General features: G+C 48.4%; 1 protein-coding gene across 2 annotated transcripts; it reads left to right on the top strand.

The window, feature by feature from the left end:
- The first annotated feature begins 3,167 nt into the window (after positions 1–3,167).
- On the top strand, positions 3,168–18,120 carry chodl (chondrolectin). 2 transcript variants are annotated; one of them, XM_047349208.1, is made up of 8 exons: positions 3,168–3,418; positions 6,990–7,165; positions 7,230–7,387; positions 12,626–12,783; positions 12,920–12,970; positions 13,047–13,130; positions 13,199–13,295; positions 16,998–17,115. In XM_047349208.1, exons 1-8 carry the CDS (start codon positions 3,340–3,342, stop codon positions 17,029–17,031), a joined length of 837 nt encoding a protein of 278 aa, XP_047205164.1. In that variant the 5' UTR covers positions 3,168–3,339; the 3' UTR covers positions 17,032–17,115. The 2 variants fall into 2 exon arrangements, with proteins under 2 accessions (XP_047205164.1, XP_047205163.1); XM_047349207.1 differs by having other exon boundaries at positions 3,171–3,418; positions 17,074–18,120.
- The last annotated feature ends 3,527 nt before the right edge of the window (positions 18,121–21,647 follow it).

Genomic DNA, 21,647 nt, shown 5'->3' with positions numbered 1-21,647 from the left:
CTGCCCTCCCACCCCCACCGGCAGGCAGCAGGTTAATTGGTCATCAGGCAGTCCGAGCAGCTGCCACCTGATTGGACGCTCTGGCTCAATCGGCTCCATAAATCCACATTTAACTGAGCGAGAAACGAATCGATCTGCTGCTGATTGACCAGGCTCACAGTGTGTGTGTGTGACTTCATGAGTCGATGACTGTGTCCCTGAAGGGGTTCTGGTGGTTCTAGAGGATGATCCAGATGAATCCTCAAGCTCTTAAAGCCTCTGAGGATGAGTCCAGGCAGGTTAACTTGAGGGAGCAGAAGGTGAAGCCTTCAGCTGCTGCAGCCGGATGGTTTGAACCATCAGAAGCTTCTGCTCAGTCTGCAGAACTAACACTGAACCTTCTGCTGGCCTGAATGATGGAAATCAGATTATGGACTCTGGCTGAGAGTAAAGATCTTCTAGAACATCTTTAGGTGGTTCCACCTTAAATGTAAGGAGAACCTGATTTACACACCTAGCTCAATGACTAAAGGTCCTCCTCAGCAGGTTATCAAGTTCTGCAGAGTTCTGCTGATGGTTTACTGAGGTGCTGGACCAGGGGAACATCTCAGTCCTGCAGGACACCATGTCATGACGACTGACTTTGGACACCCCTGGCGCAGATGAGCTGTTTAACGATAAACCTGGAACTTTCTTAACCTCCATAACCCATCAGATGTTGGGTAACCTGGTCTTCAGAATCTTTAGGTGCTTCATTAGAACAGTAATCTGGTTCCTGCAGATTAATCCGATTACTGCGTATCCAGGGTAACTAGCTCCTCCCCTGAGTGAGGTAATCAGCTGGAATCTGGTGACTTTGTGCATGAAGATAATCAGCTATCTGCAGTCCGTCCATACAGGGAAACGGAGAATGGAAAGATGGGAATGTTCTGGAAAACAGCTGCAGGTCCAATCAGACTGGTTCTGTCTGATAGAAGCAGAGCTAAGAGTGTTAAACTGCAGCTCTGAAGCTGTCTCCATCTTCACACCATCACCTCGGTCTGGAAATAAACTGAATTATATTCTAGGTTTCCAGTTTCACCCTGAGTGAGTCAGGAAAACGATCCCATCGCTCTCATACTGGCACCACTATCAACCTCCCAGTTAGAGCTGAAAAATTGACTTTTATTCTGAAAATCATCTCATAAATGAGCTGTTTAGGTAGAAATCTAGATAATAAGGTCGAGCATTCAGGCTGAGATGGTTTTGTTCTGATCCAACTTGTATTCAAACTAAAATCCAACCTCAGGTTTAAACAAATACTCGCTGTTCTCTGATTCTGCTCATGTTGGACCAGACAGTCTTTGGACCTAATGGAGAAAGTTCTCCAGCACTTGTAATAGACTAGATAGTTCCTTCAGGTTCTTCCAAGCATGTGGAGAAGCCCAGGACGGATCAGTCAGAGCGAGGCCTGCAGTGTCCAAAATGTTCTCCAAACACATCGTTCTGGTGCTGGTGTTTGAAACCCAATAAAGACGGCTTCATCCTGAAGATAAAACAGCAACACAAGCTGAATGCTTCGGTATCTGCAGCCCAGATCAGCTAGGACTGATTGGACCTCCACACTGACCCTGATCACCATGACCAGTAACACCATCTCCTCACTACCCTCCATCTATGGTTTTCACTGCAGGTAATAACGGATGATACCAGAACCGGTCCAACCTCTGAAACCAGAGTTCTGCAGCAGGTGCTCCCCTCCATCAGGCTCCGACCCCTCACATCCATCATCACTTTCTAAAAGACCGTCCAGTTTGGACCGGCGCCCCTCAGCCTCACTCCGAGCCTCGTATTGATTTCAGATAGCCATCAGAGGAATAATAAAGTGCTGCTGTCACAGCTCCGTGCACGTTTTCCATCTCCATCACATCTGCTCATCACACACATCATCTCCTCGCTGTGCATGATCAATGAGCCCACAGGTCCAACAGAACCCCTAAGAATTCTGCACAGAAGCAGGGGGATAACAGCACTCTGATGGGCTGTCAGAGCCCAGCAGGGGGCGCTAAGCAGGACCAGGGTGATGAACCCCGATGAAGACCAGCAGCTCAACCTGAAATTCTTCTCAGTTTTTATAAAAAGAAAGAAACTTAATCCTTTACCTGATCAGGGCTGCCATGTTCTGGACGGAGTGAGATGAACACATTTAGGCCTGTCACATTGTCAGACAAAATGAGGAACCAGTCCGGACCGGTCCAATTGTTTCACAGGATACAGCTGAGAACGGGTCCAGGGCCAGATTAACAACATGCCTTGATAAGTCATTTCCTGATGTTTAAACCTGGAGGAACCATCCAGAGGCCGGGTCAGATAAACGGGAAGAACCGGCTCTGATGACTAATACGACCTCTGAGGGATACATGCTGCACACACAGGTGAAGTCACCTGGGCTTGGGCTCACCGATCATACACAACGGTGTCAGCGTGCAGAAGCTTCTTCATCTGGAGTGAGATCTATCAGTGTTACTCCAGAAGAAACGTGAGAGCTGACAGCCCTGCTGGACGCTTCATCCTTCTTCATCTCGTTATTGGACAGCAGGCTGAACCGGATCAGATCAACTAGCCAAAGTTATGGAGCCACAGCCTGAACCAAAGAACTGAACTGATGCTTTGGACTAACCCAGGACCTCAGGCTGGACCTTCAGGATCAGAGTACCTCTGAGGGAATTTAAAAGTCTAAAATGAATCTCTAACCTCAGAGATGACAAACCCCCTCCACCACCACCACCCTGACACCAGTACCCGACTCTGTGGACCTGATGGATCTGCTGAACTGATTTACTTGCATGCTGCCAGAACTGTGAATGGTACCTGGATGGATGTGTGGTCTCTGAATGTGTAAAACTGCAGCAGTGAACCGAAGTTCAGTCCGTGTTCAGGCTGCCTCCTCCTCCTCAGTTTCTCTTTAATTCATTTAAAAGGTGAACAGAAGTGTACATGTTGGCCCCTCAGTGAGAATAATGAACAGTTTTCCTGCAAAGCTCCAATCAATGTTCAGGAAGTTAAGCTCATAGCTGCAGATATCAGAGGGAGACTGTCAGCCATTGATCAGCTGCTCAGCATCAGCCAATCAGCTGCAGTGCTCTGTTAAAGCATTAACTGTGTGTGTGTGGTGGTGGGGTGGGTATGTGTGTGGCCCTCCAGGGCCTAATGAAAGAGGATGGTCCAGCTGAGGTTCAGATCAATGCAGGGGGAGGAGACAGTCAGAAAGCATCCTCCTCCTCTTCCTCAGCTTCAGATCAGAGCGAAGAGGAGCAGCATGAGAGCTTGACACCAACCACAGCGCGCTTTTATTCTGAACAAACAAAATAAGAAGAAAATATGAGTCTGGTGATGCTGGTGCTGGAGGTTGTCATAGCGACGGTGGTGTTAAGAGTGAACACAGCGCGAGTGGTGAGCGGTGAGTCACTAATCCTGTTTGTTTTCAGACTACAGATTACTGGTCATTACTCAGAGCCTTCCTGATTGTCATCATCAGAAACATCATGTTTCTCTGTGGGATGTTCAAACAACTGATTATTGTTCAACTTTCAGGTAAAGGTGCAGTGTGGGATGGCTACTGCCATCTACTGGTCAGTCAGGAAACTGCATCTGTCTCAGATGAACAGATCAGAGTCCGTATTCCCAAATAATCCTTAAAAAACGCTCCAAGTGACGTCATTCCAAGAAAAATCAGAGAATTTCTTGAACCCTCTGATTTTTCTCTGATTTTTCCCTCGGTCAGATAAAATTTATTGAGGAAGCTTCTGAGGCCTTCAGAGAGCTCCTAATGTGAGGAGATGTTCAGAGCAGTGAGGAGGACCTTTAGTGAACCTAAGAGTGTCTGAAGCAGAGAAGATGGAGGAAAGACAGAGAGAAAGGAGAGATCTTCTCCTCCAATGAACAACAGTGAATGAATAAAACGCTACCAGCTCCATGGTGCAGAGATCCACCTCCTAAACAGTCGAGTCAATGAGAACAGAAACTTCTCGAACCATCATATAATTATTAATATAGAGATAAGATTAACTTTATCATCCCTCTAGGAGGAAATTAAATAGTTTCAGCAGGAGAGGTTAAAGGTCAACCTCTAGTAAGGTGATATTAGGAAGGATCAATAAATAATAGAAACAATAATTAATAACCTGAATAAAAGATTACAAACAATATAGTACAGAATTATTTAAATATTTACAGACTGTAAAATGCTTTCAGAAATAAATTTGGAAAAAACTCAAAACAATATCTATGAATATTTATAGATGAATAAAAAGTGTCTCCAACAGTCCAATAATCTGAGCTCTATATCCAGAGCAGGAAGATGTAAATGAGGTGAATCTGCTGTATTGTTCATGATGATGTCAGCAGCCTAAATGATCATCTCCAACATCTGTGGAGAAGTTCTCTGGTGCTGCTATCTCCTTTCTAGCTTCTGAATGCAGCAGGAACCAGAGCTGCTCACATTCCAGGCTGGTGCTGAAAGCAGAGGGAACGACACATTGATCTACTGGGAATGTCTGTTGGTTCCCACCGTGATCCCAGAACCAAATCTACCTTTAACACTCCTCTTTTCTCCTCCACCAGCAGGCTCTGCTCCTCTGTTCACTTCACTTTTCTCCACCTTTTTTCCTCCGGTCGTTTTACCAAACTAAACCTCCTTAAACAAGGAGATCAGAGTAAAACGCTGAATTTAATATTAATATGAAATGAATTCATATGAAATAGATGCAGCATGAAAACAACCAGCATGGAGAGTCAACATAATAATAATCAGAATAATGATGATCATGTAAATAAGCTACGTTCAAACATGTTGATGCTGTGGAACAATTCATTTAATAAGTTTAAGTTTTATCATCATGATTGAAACATTTCTGAATCCAGTCTAAACTCTATGATCGGTTCATTTCTCTCCATTGATTACTGGGAGCAAATTTATTGTTTTGTTCCTTTTAACAACCAATCACAGCTCTTAGAGAACAGCGTCGCGCCTAGCAACGGGGTCAGGCACCCCAGCAATGGGGTCAACCACACCAAGCTACGGGGTCAACCACACCTAACAACGGGGTCAACCACACCTAGCTATGGGGTCAACCACACCTAGCTACGGGGTCAACCACACCAAGCTACGGGGTCAACCACACCTAGCTATGGGGTCAACAACACCTAGCTACGGGGTCAACCACACCAAGCTACGGGGTCAACCACACCTAGCTACGGGGTCAACCACACCTAGCTACGGGGTCAACCACACCTAGCTACGGGGTCAACCACACCTAGCTACGGGGTCAACCACACCTAGCTACGGGGTCAACCACACCAAGCTACGGGGTCAACCACACCTAGCTACGGGGTCAACCACACCTAGCTACGGGGTCAACCACACCTAGCTACGGGGTCAACCACACCAAGCTACGGGGTCAACCACACCTAGCTATGGGGTCAACAACACCTAGCTACGGGGTCAACCACACCAAGCTACGGGGTCAACCACACCTAGCTACGGGGTCAACCACACCTAGCTACGGGGTCAACCACACCTAGCTACGGGGTCAACCACACCTAGCTACGGGGTCAACCACACCTAGCTACGGGGTCCACCACACCTAGCTACGAGGTCAACCACACCTAGCTACGGGGTCAACCACACCTAACAACAGGGTCAACCACACCAAGCTACGGGGTCAACCACATCTAGCTATGGGGTCAACCACACCTAGCAACAGGGTCGACCACACCTAGCAACAGGGTCGACCAAATCTGCTGTGTCCTCAGACTGATTATTGGAAACACGCCATAAACATGTTTTCAATAACATGTGAAAGACTGAACTGTGGAAAAGTCCCGCAGGTGAAGGTTGGAGCTTGGACCTGTAGGAACAGCTGAATTTACTTGCTTGAGCTAAAGTTCTTTTATCCACGATGACTTGTCCTCCATCAAACTCCTAAATGTTCTGCTTCCTCAGAGTCCGTAGAAAAATTCACCCTGATAAGAAAGCAGAATCACTTTAATAAAATCACAAAAACCTTTGTTCTATTTTACAGTAAATAAATATTAGCATGCGGTGTACAAGTATTTAACTTCCCAGGAACTGAGTGTGCATCCTGAGTGAGATGTTCAACTGCAGCAGAAATATTTAGCTGTAGGGGAACACCAGCACAGCTTCCAGAAACTGTTAGTCCGAAGGTTCTGATAGAACTTTAGTGGCTCATCTTTTTCCGCTGGAGGACCTGACAGCTTCAGATGGTCCTATTTCTGCAGGAACATCAGGTTAAAAGTCACCTGAAGAGCAGAAGAGCCCACACCATCAAACAGCTTCAGGGTCACCTGCAGTAGCCAAACACTTGCTCTATCATTGGACCATTTAATTTGGGACAGAGCTGTTTCTGTCCAATCAGAGTGAAGTTTAAACACAGTGTTACCATCACATGTTGAACTTCAGGGTCATACATCAAGCTTCCTCTTTAAGCTCCTGTTTCCCTGCCACTCTTTGTGCACCTTTAGTCTCAAGAACAAAGATGGGTTCAAGTGGAAGGGTTATGTTGCTGATAAAGGAACCACAGCCTGAACAACTGGTTCTGAACAGGATCCCAAACTGCAGAGTTTTCCTGCAGACTCAGCAGCTTCAGAACGCCTCAGGGTGAGGTAAGCTTTCCTCTGCATGGAGAAGGTCTGAGTCCAGAAACTGGTCAGTCTGAGAGCTCATTCACAATAATGCAGAACCGTCTGCTGTGTTCCGATTCTGACCTGGCTCAGTCAGATAGAGAGTGGTCCTAGAAAATAAACTCTAGAGCTGTTTAAGTGAAACTGATGATGATGCACAAGAGACTCCAGCTAATCACTTAGAGTAGGTCTGAGGAGGCACTTTTACCCTGACAGGGGATTAATCACACACACACACACACACACACACACTCGCCTCTGCTTGACACCAGGAACTGATCAGCTGGCTTTGTGGGCGGGGCCATATGGGTGGGGCTCTGTGTCTCCAGGTCAGACGGTGTGTGTGGGTGGAGCCGAGCGCCCCTGCTACAAAATCGCATACTTCCACGATGTGTCGAGTCGAGTGGCGTTCAGTGAGGCGAGGCAGGCCTGCAAGATGGATGGAGGAGTTTTGCTGAGCATTGAGAGTCCATCAGAGCAGAGAGACGTGGAGCACCTGCTGCAGGTAACACACCTATATGCCTTCCTCCATCACTGCTTCTGCATCACCTCCTTCTCTTCCCCTCCAGGCGCTGCGTTCAGGAGCAGTGGGCGGAGCCAAAGGTGAAGGCACTATATCTGATGGAGATTTCTGGATTGGCCTGACTCGGGTGGGCGCAGCGGACAACACCTTGACTCCCTGTTCTGATCTGTATCAGTGGACTGATGGCAGCGTCGCCACCTTCAGGTGAGTGTGAGTACTGCAGCTGCCTCCTCTCATGGGAGAGCTACTGGTTAACAGAGGTGGGTGCTAACTAGTTACATTTACTTCTGAGTGATATTATTTGGAAGTAACTGTTAACTGAGCATAACTTCTGGCTCCTCTGCACCATAATAAACTAATCGGCAGGAAAAAGTCTACACATCTAACTGTTTTTTATGTGACACAATAGTTGAGAGTCAGGCCACTGCCTCGCACTGACAGGTGTATTCCCTTCTTCGTCCTTAGTCTGGTTCAGTGGCCTGGAAAATCACCTGCTTTTCTTTTTGTTTCTCCAAAGCTAATTAGCAAATTAGTTCTGCCTCCCCGTCTGATGAAGCCATGGCAGAAAGTGTGGGAAATGTAGGAATTTGTCACCAGAAATGGAGGTAGGCTAGACTACTCTGCCTGGCCAAAAAACAGGTCTCCACCTGGATTTAACTAAGCAACTAGGTACAAGCCTCTCATTGGATAATTACTGCATGGGTGATTATGTTTCAGCTGGCAACAAGTTATTTAACCCCAACTGGTGCAATGAGTTGCTTCTCATTTCTTAAACAGCCATGTCTAAAGACACATCCTGTGGTCGTGGAAAAGATGTCAGTCTGTTTCAGACGGGTCAAATCATCGGCATGCATCAAACAGAGAAAACATCTAAGGAGATTGTAGAAACTACCAAAACTGGGATAAGAACTGTCCAACGCATTATTAAAAACTGGAAGGATAGTGGGGACCCATCGTCTTCAGGGAAGAAATTTGGCCAGAAAACAATCCTGAATTATCGTGATCAACTATCACCTAAACGTTTGGAGAAATCAAATCGAAGATAAACAAGAGTAGAACTCTGGCTATGCCCCTCCTTGAACCGTCACCTTAACGTGGTGGAGGGGTTTGAGTGCTCAAATGATCCTAGAGGCTATGTTGTCTGGGGCCTAAATGCCCCTGGTAGGGTCTCCCATGGCAAACAGGTTCTAGGTGATGGGTCAGACAAAGAATGGTTCAAGAACCCCTCATGAAGAACACAATATCGAGGCACGTGACGTCGCCCGGTACGGCGGAGCCGGGGTCCCACCCTGGAGCCAGGCCTGGGGTCGGGACTCGTCGGAGAGCGCCTGGTGGCCGGGTTGCTCCTCGCGGGACCCGGCCGGGCCAAGCCCGAACGAGAGACGCGAGGCCATCCTCCAGTGGGCCCACCACCTGCAGGGGGAACCGTGAGGGACCGGTGCAAAGAGGATTGGGTGGCGGACGAAGGTGGAAACCTCAACGGCCCGATCCCCGGATGCTTAGGCTGGCTCTAGGGACGTGGAATGTCACCTCGCTGGGGGGGAAGGAGTCTGAGCTTGTGCGGGAGGTCGAGAGATATCGACTAGAAATAGTCGGGCTCGCCTCCACGCACAGCGTGGGCTCTGGAACCCATCTCCTTGAGAGGGGTTGGACTCTCTTCTACTCTGGAGTGGCCCACGGGGAGAGGCGGCGGGCTGGTGTGGGTTTGCTTGTTGCCCCCCAGCTCAGCCGTCTCGTGTTGGGGTTTACCCCAGTGGATGAGAGGGTTGTATCCCTGCACCTTCGGGTTGGGGAGAGGTCTCTGACTATCATTTCAGCCTACGGGCCGAGTGGTAGTGCAGAGTACCCGGCCTTCTTGGCGTCCCTGTCGGGGGTGCTGGATAGTGCCCCTCCCGGGGACTCCATTATTCTGCTGGGGGACTTCAACGCCCACGTGGGGAACGACAGTGACACCTGGAGAGGCGTGATCGGGAGGAATGGCCTCCCCGATCTGAATCCGAGTGGTGTTTTGTTATTGGACTTCTGCGCTAGTCACGGATTGTCCATAACGAACACCATGTTCAAACATAAGGGTGTCCATCAGTGCACTTGGCACCAGGACACCCTAGGCAGGAGGTCGATGATCGACTTTGTTGTCGTATCATCAGACCTTCGGCCGCATGTTTTGGACACTCGAGTGAAGCGAGGGGCTGAGCTGTCCACTGATCATCACCTGGTGGTGAGTTGGATCCGCTGGAGGAGGAGAAAGCCGGACAGACTCGGCAGGCCCAAGCGCATAGTGAGGGTCTGCTGGGAACGCCTGGCGGAGCCCTCGGCCAGGGATGTATTCAACTCCCACCTCCGGGAGAGCTTCGACCAGATCCCGGGGGATGTTGGAGACATAGACTCAGAGTGGACCATGTTCTCTGCATCTATTGTCGATGCTGCTGCCCATAGCTGCGGCCGTAAGGTCTGCGGTGCCTGCCGTGGCGGCAATCCCAGAACCCGGTGGTGGACACCGGCAGTAAGGGATGCTGTCAAGCTGAAGAAGGAGTCCTATCGGCTGTGGTTGGCTTGTGGGACTCCTGAGGCGGCTGACGGGTACCGTGAGGCCAAGCGTGCTGCGGCCCGGGCTGTGGCAGAGGCAAAAACTCGGGCCTGGGAAGAGTTCGGTGAGGCCATGGAGAAGGACTACCGGTTGGCCCCGAAGCGATTCTGGCAAACCGTCCGACGCCTCAGGAGGGGGAAGCAGTGCTCTGCCAACACTGTTTATAGTGGGGGCGGGAGACTGCTGACCTCGACTGAGGACATTATCGGGCGGTGGAAGGAGTACTTCGAGGATCTCCTCAATCCTGCCATCACGCATTCCGTGGTGGAAACAGAGGCTGGGGACTCGGGGTTGGACTCTTTCATCACCCAGGCTGAAGTCACCGAGGTGGTTAAAAAGCTCCGCGGTGGCAAGGCTTCGGGGGTGGATGAGATCCGCCCTGAGTACCTCAAGTCTCTGGATGTTGTAGGGCTGTCATGGTTGACACGCCTCTTCAACATTGCGTGGCGGTCGGGGACAGTGCCTCTGGACTGGCAGACTGGGGTGGTGGTCCCCCTTTATAAGAAGGGGGACCGGAGGGTGTGTTCCAACTACAGGGGGATCACACTCCTCAGCCTCCCTGGTAAGGCCTACGCCAGGGTATTGGAGAGGAGAGTCCGACCGATAGTCGAACCTCGGCTTCAGGAGGAACAGTGTGGTTTTCGTCCCAGCCGTGGAACACTGGACCAGCTCTATACCCTCTACAGGGTGCTCGAGGGTTCATGGGAGTTTGCCCAACCGGTTCACATGTGTTTTGTGGACCTGGAGAAAGCATTCGACTGTGTCCCTCGTGATGCCCTGTGGGGGGTGCTCCAGGAGTATGGAATCGGGGGCCCTTTATTAGGGGCCATCCGGTCCCTGTACGAGCGGAGCAGGAGTTTGGTCCGCATTGCCGGCACTAAGTCGGACCTGTTCCCAGTGCATGTTGGACTCCGGCAGGGCTGCCCTTTGTCGCCGGTCCTGTTCATAACTTTTATGGACAGGATTTCTAGACGCAGCCAAAGGCCGGAGGGGGTCTGGTTTGGGGACCAGTGGATTTCGTCTCTTCTTTTTGCGGATGACGTGGTCCTGCTGGCCCCCTCTAGCCAAGACCTACAGCATGCGCTGTGGCGGTTCGCAGCCGAGTGTGAAGCGGCTGGGATGAGGATCAGCTCCTCCAAGTCCGAGGCCATGGTACTCGACCGGAAAAGGGTGGCTTGTCCTCTTCAGGTTGGAGGGGAGTTCCTGCCTCAAGTGGAGGAGTTTAAGTATCTCGGGGTCTTGTTCACGAGTGAGGGAAGAATGGAGCGGGAGATCGACAGACGGATCGGTGCAGCTGCCACAGTAATGGGGGCGCTGTGCCGGTCCATTGTGGTGAAGAGAGAGCTGAGCCGAAAAGCAAAGCTCTCGATTTACTGGTCGGTCTACGTTCCTACCCTCACCTATGGCCATGAACTTTGGGTCATGACCGAAAGAACGAGATCACGGATACAAGCGGCTGGAATGAGCTTCCCCCGTAGGGTGGCCGGGCACTCCCTTAGAGATAGGGTGAGGAGCTCGGCCATCCGGGAGGGGCTCGGAGTAGAGCCGCTGCTCCTCCACATCGAGAGGAGCCAGTTGAGGTGGCTCGGGCATCTATACCGGATGCCTCCTGGACGCCTTCCTCGGGAGGTGTTCCAGGCACGTCCCACCGGGAGGAGGCCCAGGGGACGGACCAGGACACGCTGGAGGGACTATGTCTCTCGGCTGGCCTGGGAACGCCTTGGGCTCCCCCTGGAGGAACTGGAGGAGGTGTCTGGAGAGAGGGACGTCTGGGCGTCTCTGCTGAGTCTGCTGCCCCCGCGACCCGGTCCTGGATAAGCGGAAGACGACGAACGAACGCACGAACTCTGGCTATGTTTAATAGTGAAAGTAAGAGCATTTCCACACACAGGAAACTCAAGGGATTGGGACTGAACAACTGTGTAGCCTTAAGAAAACCAATAATCAGTTAGGCTAACTGGAAAAAAGGCTTCAATTTTCTAGGGAGCATAAAGATTGGACTCTGGAGCAATGGAAGAAGGTCATATGGTCTGATGAGTCCAGATTTACCCTGTTCCAGAGTGATTGGCCATCAGGGTAAGAAGAGAGGCAGGTGAAGTGAAGCACCCATCATGTCTAGTGCCTACTGTACCAGCCTGTAGGGTCAGGTCTGGGTTCAGCAACAGTATGTGTTCAAAGAATGAGGTCAACTGACTACCTGAATAAACTGAATGACCAGGTTATTCCAGCAATGGATCTTTTCTTCCCTGATGGTACGGGCATATTCCAAGATGACAATGCCAGGATTCATCGAGCTCCAATTGTGAAAGAGAGGTTCAGGGAGCATGAGACATCATTCACACGCATGGATTGGCCACCAGAGTCCAGACCTTAACCCCATGGAGAATCTTTGGGATGTGCTGGAGAAGGCTTTGACTCTACCATCATCAAAGCAAGATCTTGGTGAAAAATGAATGCAACACTGAGTGGAAATAAATCTTGTGACACTGCAGAAGCTTATCGAAACAAAGCCACAGCGAATGCGTGCTGTAATCAAAGCTAAAGGCGGTTCAACAAAAATATTAGAGTGTGTGACCTTTTTTTTTGGCCAGGCAGGGTATGACGCTGCGGACAATGCACGAGGAGTCCACGCTGCTCACAGTCGCCGGACTATGTTCTGCCCTTTCCAGTGTTCTGGTGTAATTTTCCTTTAACTTAATATACAGTAAACAGGATATATTACCAATAGAAGTACGGCATACATTACCTCATGTAGGTATTGGCTTCAAAAGCATTTTAGTTTGTTCCTTCTGGCTGAATGTATTGGTTTGTGATGCTGTTATTTATTCAGAATAAATACGGTGATGATGTTTCAGGAACTGGTACTTTGACGAGCCGTCCTGCGGAGGGGAGGCCTGCGTCGTCATGTACCATCAGCCAACTGCACCATCCGGTCTGGGCGGGGCTTATCTCTACCAATGGAATGACGATCGCTGCAACATGAAGCACAACTTCATCTGCAAATACGAGCCAGGTGAGACTGGCCAATGAGATTCAGACAAGACAAGGTGGGAACAGAAGATGAACTTTAGACTCTGTTACAGGAGCATCTAAAGCCAGCCAAACAGTGCAGAGGAATTATCTTCATTGTGCTGAGTTCTTTGTTTCAGACAGCCACCCGAAGAAGGAACACGGTGACACACCAACAGGGCGAGGCACAGGTGAGCTGGGGTGGGCGGCTTACCTGCAGCTGCGTGTCAGCAGCTTCCTTGACCTCTGTGTGTTCACTGTCCTCAGCTGTGACTGCAGGAGGAGGTGTGGTGACTCAGTCTACCGGCAGTGAGAATATCCCCCCTCAGGTGGCCATGGCAGGATCTTCAGGTACGAACACCTGTGACTGCTTCTCTGATGTGATGTCACTGTGATGTCACAGTGCTCGTGTGTTTCAGGAATGTTGCTGCTGTACGTGGTCATCCCAACCATCCCACTCCTGCTGCTCATCCTGGTGGCTTCTGGAACGTGCTGCTTCCAGACACTCAGCAGGAGGTAGGAGTGAGGACTACAGCTCCCAGCATGCTCCTGGGCTACCTCTGCAAAAACCAGTTCAGAACCACTAAATGCATCATGGATGTGTCTGTTTCAGCAGCTTTTTTAGACTGAAAGACAGTTTCTTCCACTTGTTAAACATGTGTTGCAGATAGATTTGAAGAAATGTCGGAGCTGATGTTTCAATCTTTGTATGCAGACTCCTCACTGCGTTAATTCCTTGACACCCGAGGACAGACACCAAGGTCCTCTAAGTTTATCAGTCTGTAGTAACTTCAGAGGTCTAAACTGTCTGGTTTAATGACGTGTCCCCTTTAAGAGATTTAAACACTACAGAAACTCAACAAACCTAAGTATAAAACAGCTTGTACTGAAACCTCTAAGAGAATCCTCAGTCACGTCCACCAATCACTGATACAGTTTTCAGCTTCTTGCATTTTAGGGTGTGAAGGAACCATTGGTTACGTACTATAACCCCAGATTCTATGAGTATAGTTATCACCTTTTAAGGCTATCTAGTGGGTTTATCCCTTCGCGCGCAGCGCAGCACTGAAAACTTTAGTCCACATCCACCTGCTGTGTGGGCCACAAATTACGGTGAGACCGGACAAACGGCTCCCAATAGTAGGATGTAGTCTATGCCTCACTGGGTCCATCCAGACCACAACTGAAACATCCGCTCGCATGAATGAAACCAAACTCAGCCTTCTGAATGCGTAATTACGCACTCCAAGCGTCCTGCGCATCACAATGAACAGAGAAGAATATCTCTGGTCAAGGAGAGGCTGAGATAACAGACCTGCTGCTGTAATAGGAAAACAAAGGTTACGAACTGTAACAGTGTAACGATGAGCAGAGCAGGTCAAAAATCTCCATGAGGGAACGTGGAGACAGATCAGCAGCTGGATCATGCGTAATGATGCAGCATAACAACCTTGTGTGCCACAGACAACACAACAGAGGAGAATAACATCTGTTCACACGGAGGCTTAATGAAATACAGCCGCAGTGACAATAACATCATAAGTCACGAACACTGTCTGATAATAATATTACGGCACCCTGCGTCTGCATGCAGGAAGGGTGACGAAATAACGAAATAATAATCATTCTGTCAGAACCCTGAGAACAAAATGAGTCATGGAGAAACCTGACACATCTCGCAGGTAGAAACGAATAAATGAGCATGAAGAAGACCATGAGGCTGCTGTGCAGATGTCCTCCACTGTCATTCCTCCATGCAGAGCCGTGGAGGATGAAATCCCCCTGATTGAATGAGCTCTAAGATTCTCTAGAGGATCCAATCCAGAGGAAATATAAGCCTGTGAAATAGCCTCACACAGCCAATGTTAGAGGCGCTGGACAGATAGAGGACGTCCTGCAGAGTTTTCTCTGTAATAGACGAACAGACGCTGGGAGCGGCGCAGTGGCCTCCTCTTCAGAGTTATGAGGAAGAGGATAAAAACCATCCAGAGTTATCACTCTCGATCTGAACGAACTCAAGATGCTTTTAGGTGTAAAAGCAGGGTTAGGATGCAGCACAGCTGAGCTGCCGTCGGCTCGTATTCTGAGACATGAAGGAGCGACAGAGAGAGCAGATAAATCGCTCAGTCTCTTTGCAGATATCAGAGCTAACAGCAGGACTGTTTTAAAAGAAAGAATTTTAAGTGGAGCCTGATCTAAGGGCTCAAATGGGGCTTTAACCAGTGCGCGCAGGACGAGCGCTAAATCCCACTGAGGGACTAGAGGGCGTCACACGGGTCTGTGTCTACGTACACCCCGCAGAAAACGCTTCATCAGCGGATGGTTAAAGACCGTTCTGTCACCAAAACCCTCCTGACAGGAAGAAATAGCTGCAGCATAAGTTTTAATGGTGCTGAAAGCTAACTTCCTGTTCATCAGCTGCTGGAGGAATGACAGCACGCAGCCTAATGGACATGAAAAAGGCTCCACGCCTTTCTCTGCACACCAGCGCTGAAAAACTTTGATGCATATGACGCTGTGGTAGAGGCGGCTCGTGTCCCCTGAATCGGGCGCACCACATCGTGCGGGAGACCCAGCCTTTCTAAGCGCTCCCGTTCAGCGGCCAGACCCAGAGACGTTGACCTAACTCTGGGACGCTCCTGATCGCCCCTCCCGCCTGGAGGAGTGGATCCTCTCTCCACGGCAGCTGCCACGGGCAACCTGACACCAGCTACTGCAGGGTCGGAAACCATGGCGCACTTTTGCGCTCGGGGGCTACGAGAATCACTGAGAGCTGTTCCTCTCGGACTCGGTCCAGGAGCCACGGGATCAGCGGAACTGGAGGAAAAGCGTAAAGGAGCCTTTTTGGCCACGGGCTGTGGCCGAGGTGGATCCTCCCGTGGGGTCAGTGAGAACCACGGCCTAGTGGTTAGAACAGGAGGTTTGCGTTCCAGAGGGGACACAAGGTGCCCGGTTCGTATCCCACAGATTACCACTCTGGGTCCCTGAGCAAGACCCTTAGCCCCAGAATGCTCCTCGGACGGCGCACAATGGCAGCCCACTGCTCCCTGTAAGGGATGGGTTAAATGCAGAGGACACATTCGGATGATTATTATTATTGCGTTCTCCCCTGTGGCGAAAAGATCCACTGCTGCTTTCCCGAATCTGCTCCGGATCTGAACAATCAGCTCAGGGTGGAGACTCCAGTCCCCGGGACGAGGACCACCTCTGGACATGATGTCTGCTCCTCTGTTCAGGACGCCGGGGATGTAACCTGCTCTGATGGAGAGCAGTCTGGAAATATTGGGCCGAGCGCACACCTCCCTGGCGATTTATGTAGGCTGCTGCCACTCTGTTGTCTGTGTGGATCAGAACATGGTGATCCCGAAGCAGAGGAGCAAGGTGTCACCTTCCACACTGTGAGAAGCTCCAGCACATTTATGTGGAGAGACATGTGGTCTGGCCACTGTGCTCCCACCGCCTGAGACTGACACGTCCCTCCTGTGAACACTGAGATGTGTGATGCAGGTCTGCTGAGGGGATTTCCCCAGTGGGCCGGGTCGGGTCCCACTGAAGGAGGGACTGAGACAGAGACACCTTTAGCATTAGTTGGCTGTGATGTCCGGCAACGTGCTAACAAGTGCGCCCATCCTCCGGAGGAAGACGCCTGCAGGAAGGGCAGGTGGACAGCAGGGTCAGGGGTCAGGGCCAGGTTAGAGTGATCGGGACCAAGGCAGCCCTCGCAGATGACATGCAGGTTGTAGCTCATGATGTAGCCGGTATTACAAGCCGGGCAAAGGCGGATGATGCCACGCTAGCCATCGTTCTTGTAGTATCAGTGCTGTTAAGCTGTCGCTTAGGAAACAATGGGAGCCGTTGTCCGGTCTTACCGTAATTTCTACGAACCGGCGTGGGGCCCACGCAGTGGGTGGACGTGGACTAAAGTTTTCAGTGCTGCGCTGCGCCCGAAGGGATAAACCCATTAGCGATTAAAGGGTGGAAGCAGGACAAGCAGGACTGTCAACTGATCTAATAATAATAAAACAATATTTTATTTGTATTTCACTTTACATTAGCAGTTCTCACAGGATCCTTGTTTCTGAGCAACTACTAACGCAGGAAACAATAAACCAATAACCAAACTGATTAAAAATCATATTTATAATTGGATCATCTTTTGACTCTTTCTGGTCGACTAAATAAATAAAGAGATTTATGAAGACTCTCCATCTTTTCCAGTTTTAATATCAAAGTCTGGCTGGAACCTCTCTGATTGGTTACTGGGAACTGATGATGTCATCCTCTGTTTCTCCAGTCGTCCTCGGACAAAGACCCCCACTGACCAATCAAACCTCTGGATCTCCAGCACACCTAAACCTGACAGCATGGAAGTGTGACATCACCAGCAGAACAATGATGTCATCACAGACTTTTTGTTTATTTGACTGAAAGTTTCCTGTTTGGCTCCTCCTCCCTCTGTGTGACCAATCAGTACGAGCTCATGAAGGTAACAGTTATACCGAGGGCGGAGTCAAAGGGGTGATGTGTGATGTCATAGTGAGCTGACAGTGGGCGGAGCTTGTTTTTTGTGATTGAATGACCTCATTCATTTTTTGTCCTTGATTCATCAATTATTCTGCTTCTCCCAGGCGGCTGTGGTTCTACTACATCCCAGTTTATTCTGTAAGAACTTCAGTTTTTGTACATTAAAACCCCTGACAGCGCCACCTGCTGGACAGATGGTGAAACAGCCCACCTGGTGGAGAAGTAATTCATGTCTCAACATATTTGGATCAGGAGGTACGGAGCCAGGAGAGGGACAAAAACCACAGCTGCAGGTTCAAGCGTCTGCCTCAGCAGCTGAAATTTCGGTTAAAATCCGGTTCCAGAAAGTTCTGGAGCCAGAAACAGAGCCATCTTACTAGTATCTTTGATTTCTGGCTTTTATAAACAGACCCGTGGGATCATTGTGCCTTTACTGGGATTAGGTGGGTTGGATCAGTGGACTTTATACCGATCACAGATTCAGCCACAACAGTCAGCACAGTTTACACAATGAGAACATTCAGAAAAGCCTAGGGTTCTGATCAGAGTAGGGATGCTTCAACTGTTCTTGAGGTTCTGCTTCCACCTCAAACATCACCGGAACAGAGTTTGACCCTTTGGTTGCTCCGTAGTTTAACCTGGACGACAGAAGACGAAATCGCACCATGTGATGGAGATGATGGTGCCTTTGAGGCTAATCAGACATTTGGAACACAGTGAGCTTCATCAGAAGCTGTTCAGGGTGTGCTGCTGAGATGTTAACTGTGTGGTTTTGATGCATGAAGCTTCAATGTTTAATAAAATACATCTGATCATCTGTTAGTTTGTGTCTCATTAAAACTGTCTGATGGGAATGTTAAACACAGATCTCTAGTTCTGAGTAAAGTTCTGCTTCAGTCGGTTCCTGTGAATCAGACCTGTCCGACGTTGTCTTCATGGGGCGTCAGGATTTACTTTGGTTTCTCAGACTCTGATGTGATCAGATTTTCATCTCTGATGGAGGGAAGCTAAAGTTCAAAGAGAACAAACTGCTCCAAGATAACCTGTCTGTATGTTCTCCATCCTGGAGATCCTTCAGAATAAATCAGAGACCTGAATCTGAGTTCTACCGGGTTTTCAGACGTCATTGCTGGTGAGAGTTGATGTGAAGAGGATGGAGCTAAATCCAGGACAATCCTGGAAGAAAACCTGTTAAAGGCTGCAGAAGATCTGAGACTAAGGTAGAGGTTCATCTTCTAGCAGGACAACCACCCTGAACATACAGCAAGAGATAAAATGGATGGTTTTTACACTAAATATTTAATTAGATCTTTTCATGGGACAACACTGAAGATCTGGGCCCATATTAACAAAGATCCTCAGAGTCCTCAGAGAGAGGACGTTCCTGCCAAGAACTTCTAACTTCAGAGGGATTCAGTTCTCTGCTGAGAGCAACTCTGAGGAGATGAAAGAAACTAGTTGACCCCATTGCTGGGGTGCCTGACCCCGTTGCTAGGCGCGACGCTGTTCTCTAAGAGCTGTGATTGGTTGTTAAAAGGAACAAAACAATAAATTTGCTCCCAGTAATCAATGGAGAGAAATGAACCGATCATAGAGTTTAGACTGGATTCAGAAATGTTTCAATCATGATGATAAAAGTTAAACTTATTAAATGAATTGTTCCACAGCATCAACATGTTTGAACGTAGCTTATTTACATGATCATCATTATTCTGATTATTATTATGTTGACTCTCCATGCTGGTTGTTTTCATGCTGCATCTATTTCATATGAATTCATTTCATATTAATATTAAATTCAGCGTTTTACTCTGATCTCCTTGTTTAAGGAGGTTTAGTTTGGTAAAACGACCGGAGGAAAAAAGGTGGAGAAAAGTGAAGTGAACAGAGGAGCAGAGCCTGCTGGTGGAGGAGAAAAGAGGAGTGTTAAAGGTAGATTTGGTTCTGGGATCACGATGGGAACCAACAGACATTCCCAGTAGATCAATGTGTCGTTCCCTCTGCTTTCAGCACCAGCCTGGAATGTGAGCAGCTCTGGTTCCTGCTGCATTCAGAAGCTAGAAAGGAGATAGCAGCACCAGAGAACTTCTCCACAGATGTTGGAGATGATCATTTAGGCTGCTGACATCATCATGAACAATACAGCAGATTCACCTCATTTACATCTTCCTGCTCTGGATATAGAGCTCAGATTATTGGACTGTTGGAGACACTTTTTATTCATCTATAAATATTCATAGATATTGTTTTGAGTTTTTTCCAAATTTATTTCTGAAAGCATTTTACAGTCTGTAAATATTTAAATAATTCTGTACTATATTGTTTGTAATCTTTTATTCAGGTTATTAATTATTGTTTCTATTATTTATTGATCCTTCCTAATATCACCTTACTAGAGGTTGACCTTTAACCTCTCCTGCTGAAACTATTTAATTTCCTCCTAGAGGGATGATAAAGTTAATCTTATCTCTATATTAATAATTATATGATGGTTCTAGAAGTTTCTGTTCTCATTGACTCGACTGTTTAGGAGGTGGATCTCTGCACCATGGAGCTGGTAGCGTTTTATTCATTCACTGTTGTTCATTGGAGGAGAAGATCTCTCCTTTCTCTCTGTCTTTCCTCCATCTTCTCTGCTTCAGACACTCTTAGGTTCACTAAAGGTCCTCCTCACTGCTCTGAACATCTCCTCACATTAGGAGCTCTCTGAAGGCCTCAGAAGCTTCCTCAATAAATTTTATCTGACCGAGGGAAAAATCAGAGAAAAATCAGAGGGTTCAAGAAATTCTCTGATTTTTCTTGGAATGACGTCACTTGGAGCGTTTTTTAAGGATTATTTGGGAATACGGACTCTGATCTGTTCATCTGAGACAGATGCAGTTTCCTGACTGACCAGTAGATGGCAGTAGCCATCCCACACTGCACCTTTACCTGAAAGTTGAACAATAATCAGTTGTTTGAACATCCCACAGAGAAACATGATGTTTCTGATGATGACAATCAGGAAGGCTCTGAGTAATGACCAGTAATCTGTAGTCTGAAAACAAACAGGATTAGTGACTCACCGCTCACCACTCGTGCTGTGTTCACTCTTAACACCACCGTTGCTATGACAACCTCCAGCACCAGCATGGGACTATGCAGACCCATCTGATGCAGTGGGCAGCATATGGTCTGACCACTGACAGACTAACCCCTCCACTCCATCAACATATGCAGCATAGCTGGCAGCACTCTCACATCTATTTTCAAAGGACAACCTCAGGATATGACGCCGAGCATGTGGACTGAACTTCTCTGCTCCACCATGGTGAGAGGAACCGGTCCTGACAAACTGCTGTATGGTCATGGCCACCAAAAGCTCAGCATCTTATAGCGCGGCCATTTTTATGTGGAGCACCGACTCTTTCTTCAGATCCTCAGACAGTTCTTTGCCATGAGGTGCCTGCTGAGCTTCCAGGGACCCATATGAGGGAGTGAGAGCAATAACGCCACATTTAACACACCCCCATTCACACCTGAGACCTTCTAACACTAGTCACATGACACCAGGCAGGGAAATAGCTAACTAGGCTAAATTTCACTGAGGGGTGTACTCACTTTTGTTAACAGTGGTTTAGACATTAAATCTGCAGAAGGGAGTTCTAAGATAACAGTGGACTTTGTCTGAAAATGTGAACAAGCACACCTTACAGGTCCTTCCCCCCTGTTGTCCTACAGCCTCTCCAAAGAAGAGTCTGCGCTGAACATGCAGATTGCTTTTCATCATCGGTCTTCTTCTCTTTACCCGTTTTCTGTGCAGGTGCCACTGGAGAAATAGGCAGTTTTTCTGTAACGTTCGGTTGTTTCTCCTCCAATAGCACAGCTGCAGCACATGGGCTATCTCTACCTAGAACAATGTTGTGTGGGGTTAGGGTTAGCAGGGTTGTGAGCAGCACGTACACGAGCGTGATTGACACTGCTAAGATGTTCCTCCTGGCTCTGATTGATTGGTTCTGACTGGGAGCGGGGTATTTCTGCAAATGGCAGTAGGAGCCAGAGGAGATTTTTCACAGATAACCTAAACTTCTACTGACAAGACATAACGACAGGTTTAACAAATATGTGAAAATACATTTATACAACAGGTACCTACTGCAGCTTTAACGGCAGAGCGTAAAACAAGATGGACCCTGACCACTTCATTGCATCCAGGTCTCAGATCTTCAGTGTTGTCCCATGAAAAGATATAATAAAGTATTTACAAAAATGAGAAGGGGGGTACTCACTTTTGTGAGATGGTGTACAATCGCTCATTAAATTTGATCACTTATTCAAAACCCAGTCAGAACGTCTGTGGTTTGT

Source organism: Girardinichthys multiradiatus, chromosome 21 (assembly GCF_021462225.1).
Source record: "Girardinichthys multiradiatus isolate DD_20200921_A chromosome 21, DD_fGirMul_XY1, whole genome shotgun sequence".
Lineage (NCBI taxonomy): Eukaryota > Metazoa > Chordata > Actinopteri > Cyprinodontiformes > Goodeidae > Girardinichthys > Girardinichthys multiradiatus.
This window is presented reverse-complemented; position numbering and strand designations above follow the sequence as displayed.

Coding starts and splice junctions, on each gene's coding strand:
- chodl (XM_047349207.1), top strand. CDS start 3,340: ATGAGTCTGGTGATGCTGGTGCTGGAGGTTGTCATAGCGACGGTGGTG. Junction 12,784..12,919: donor CATCTGCAAATACGAGCCAG/GTGAGACTGGCC, acceptor TCTTTGTTTCAG/ACAGCCACCCGAAGAAGGAA. Junction 12,971..13,046: donor ACCAACAGGGCGAGGCACAG/GTGAGCTGGGGT, acceptor CACTGTCCTCAG/CTGTGACTGCAGGAGGAGGT.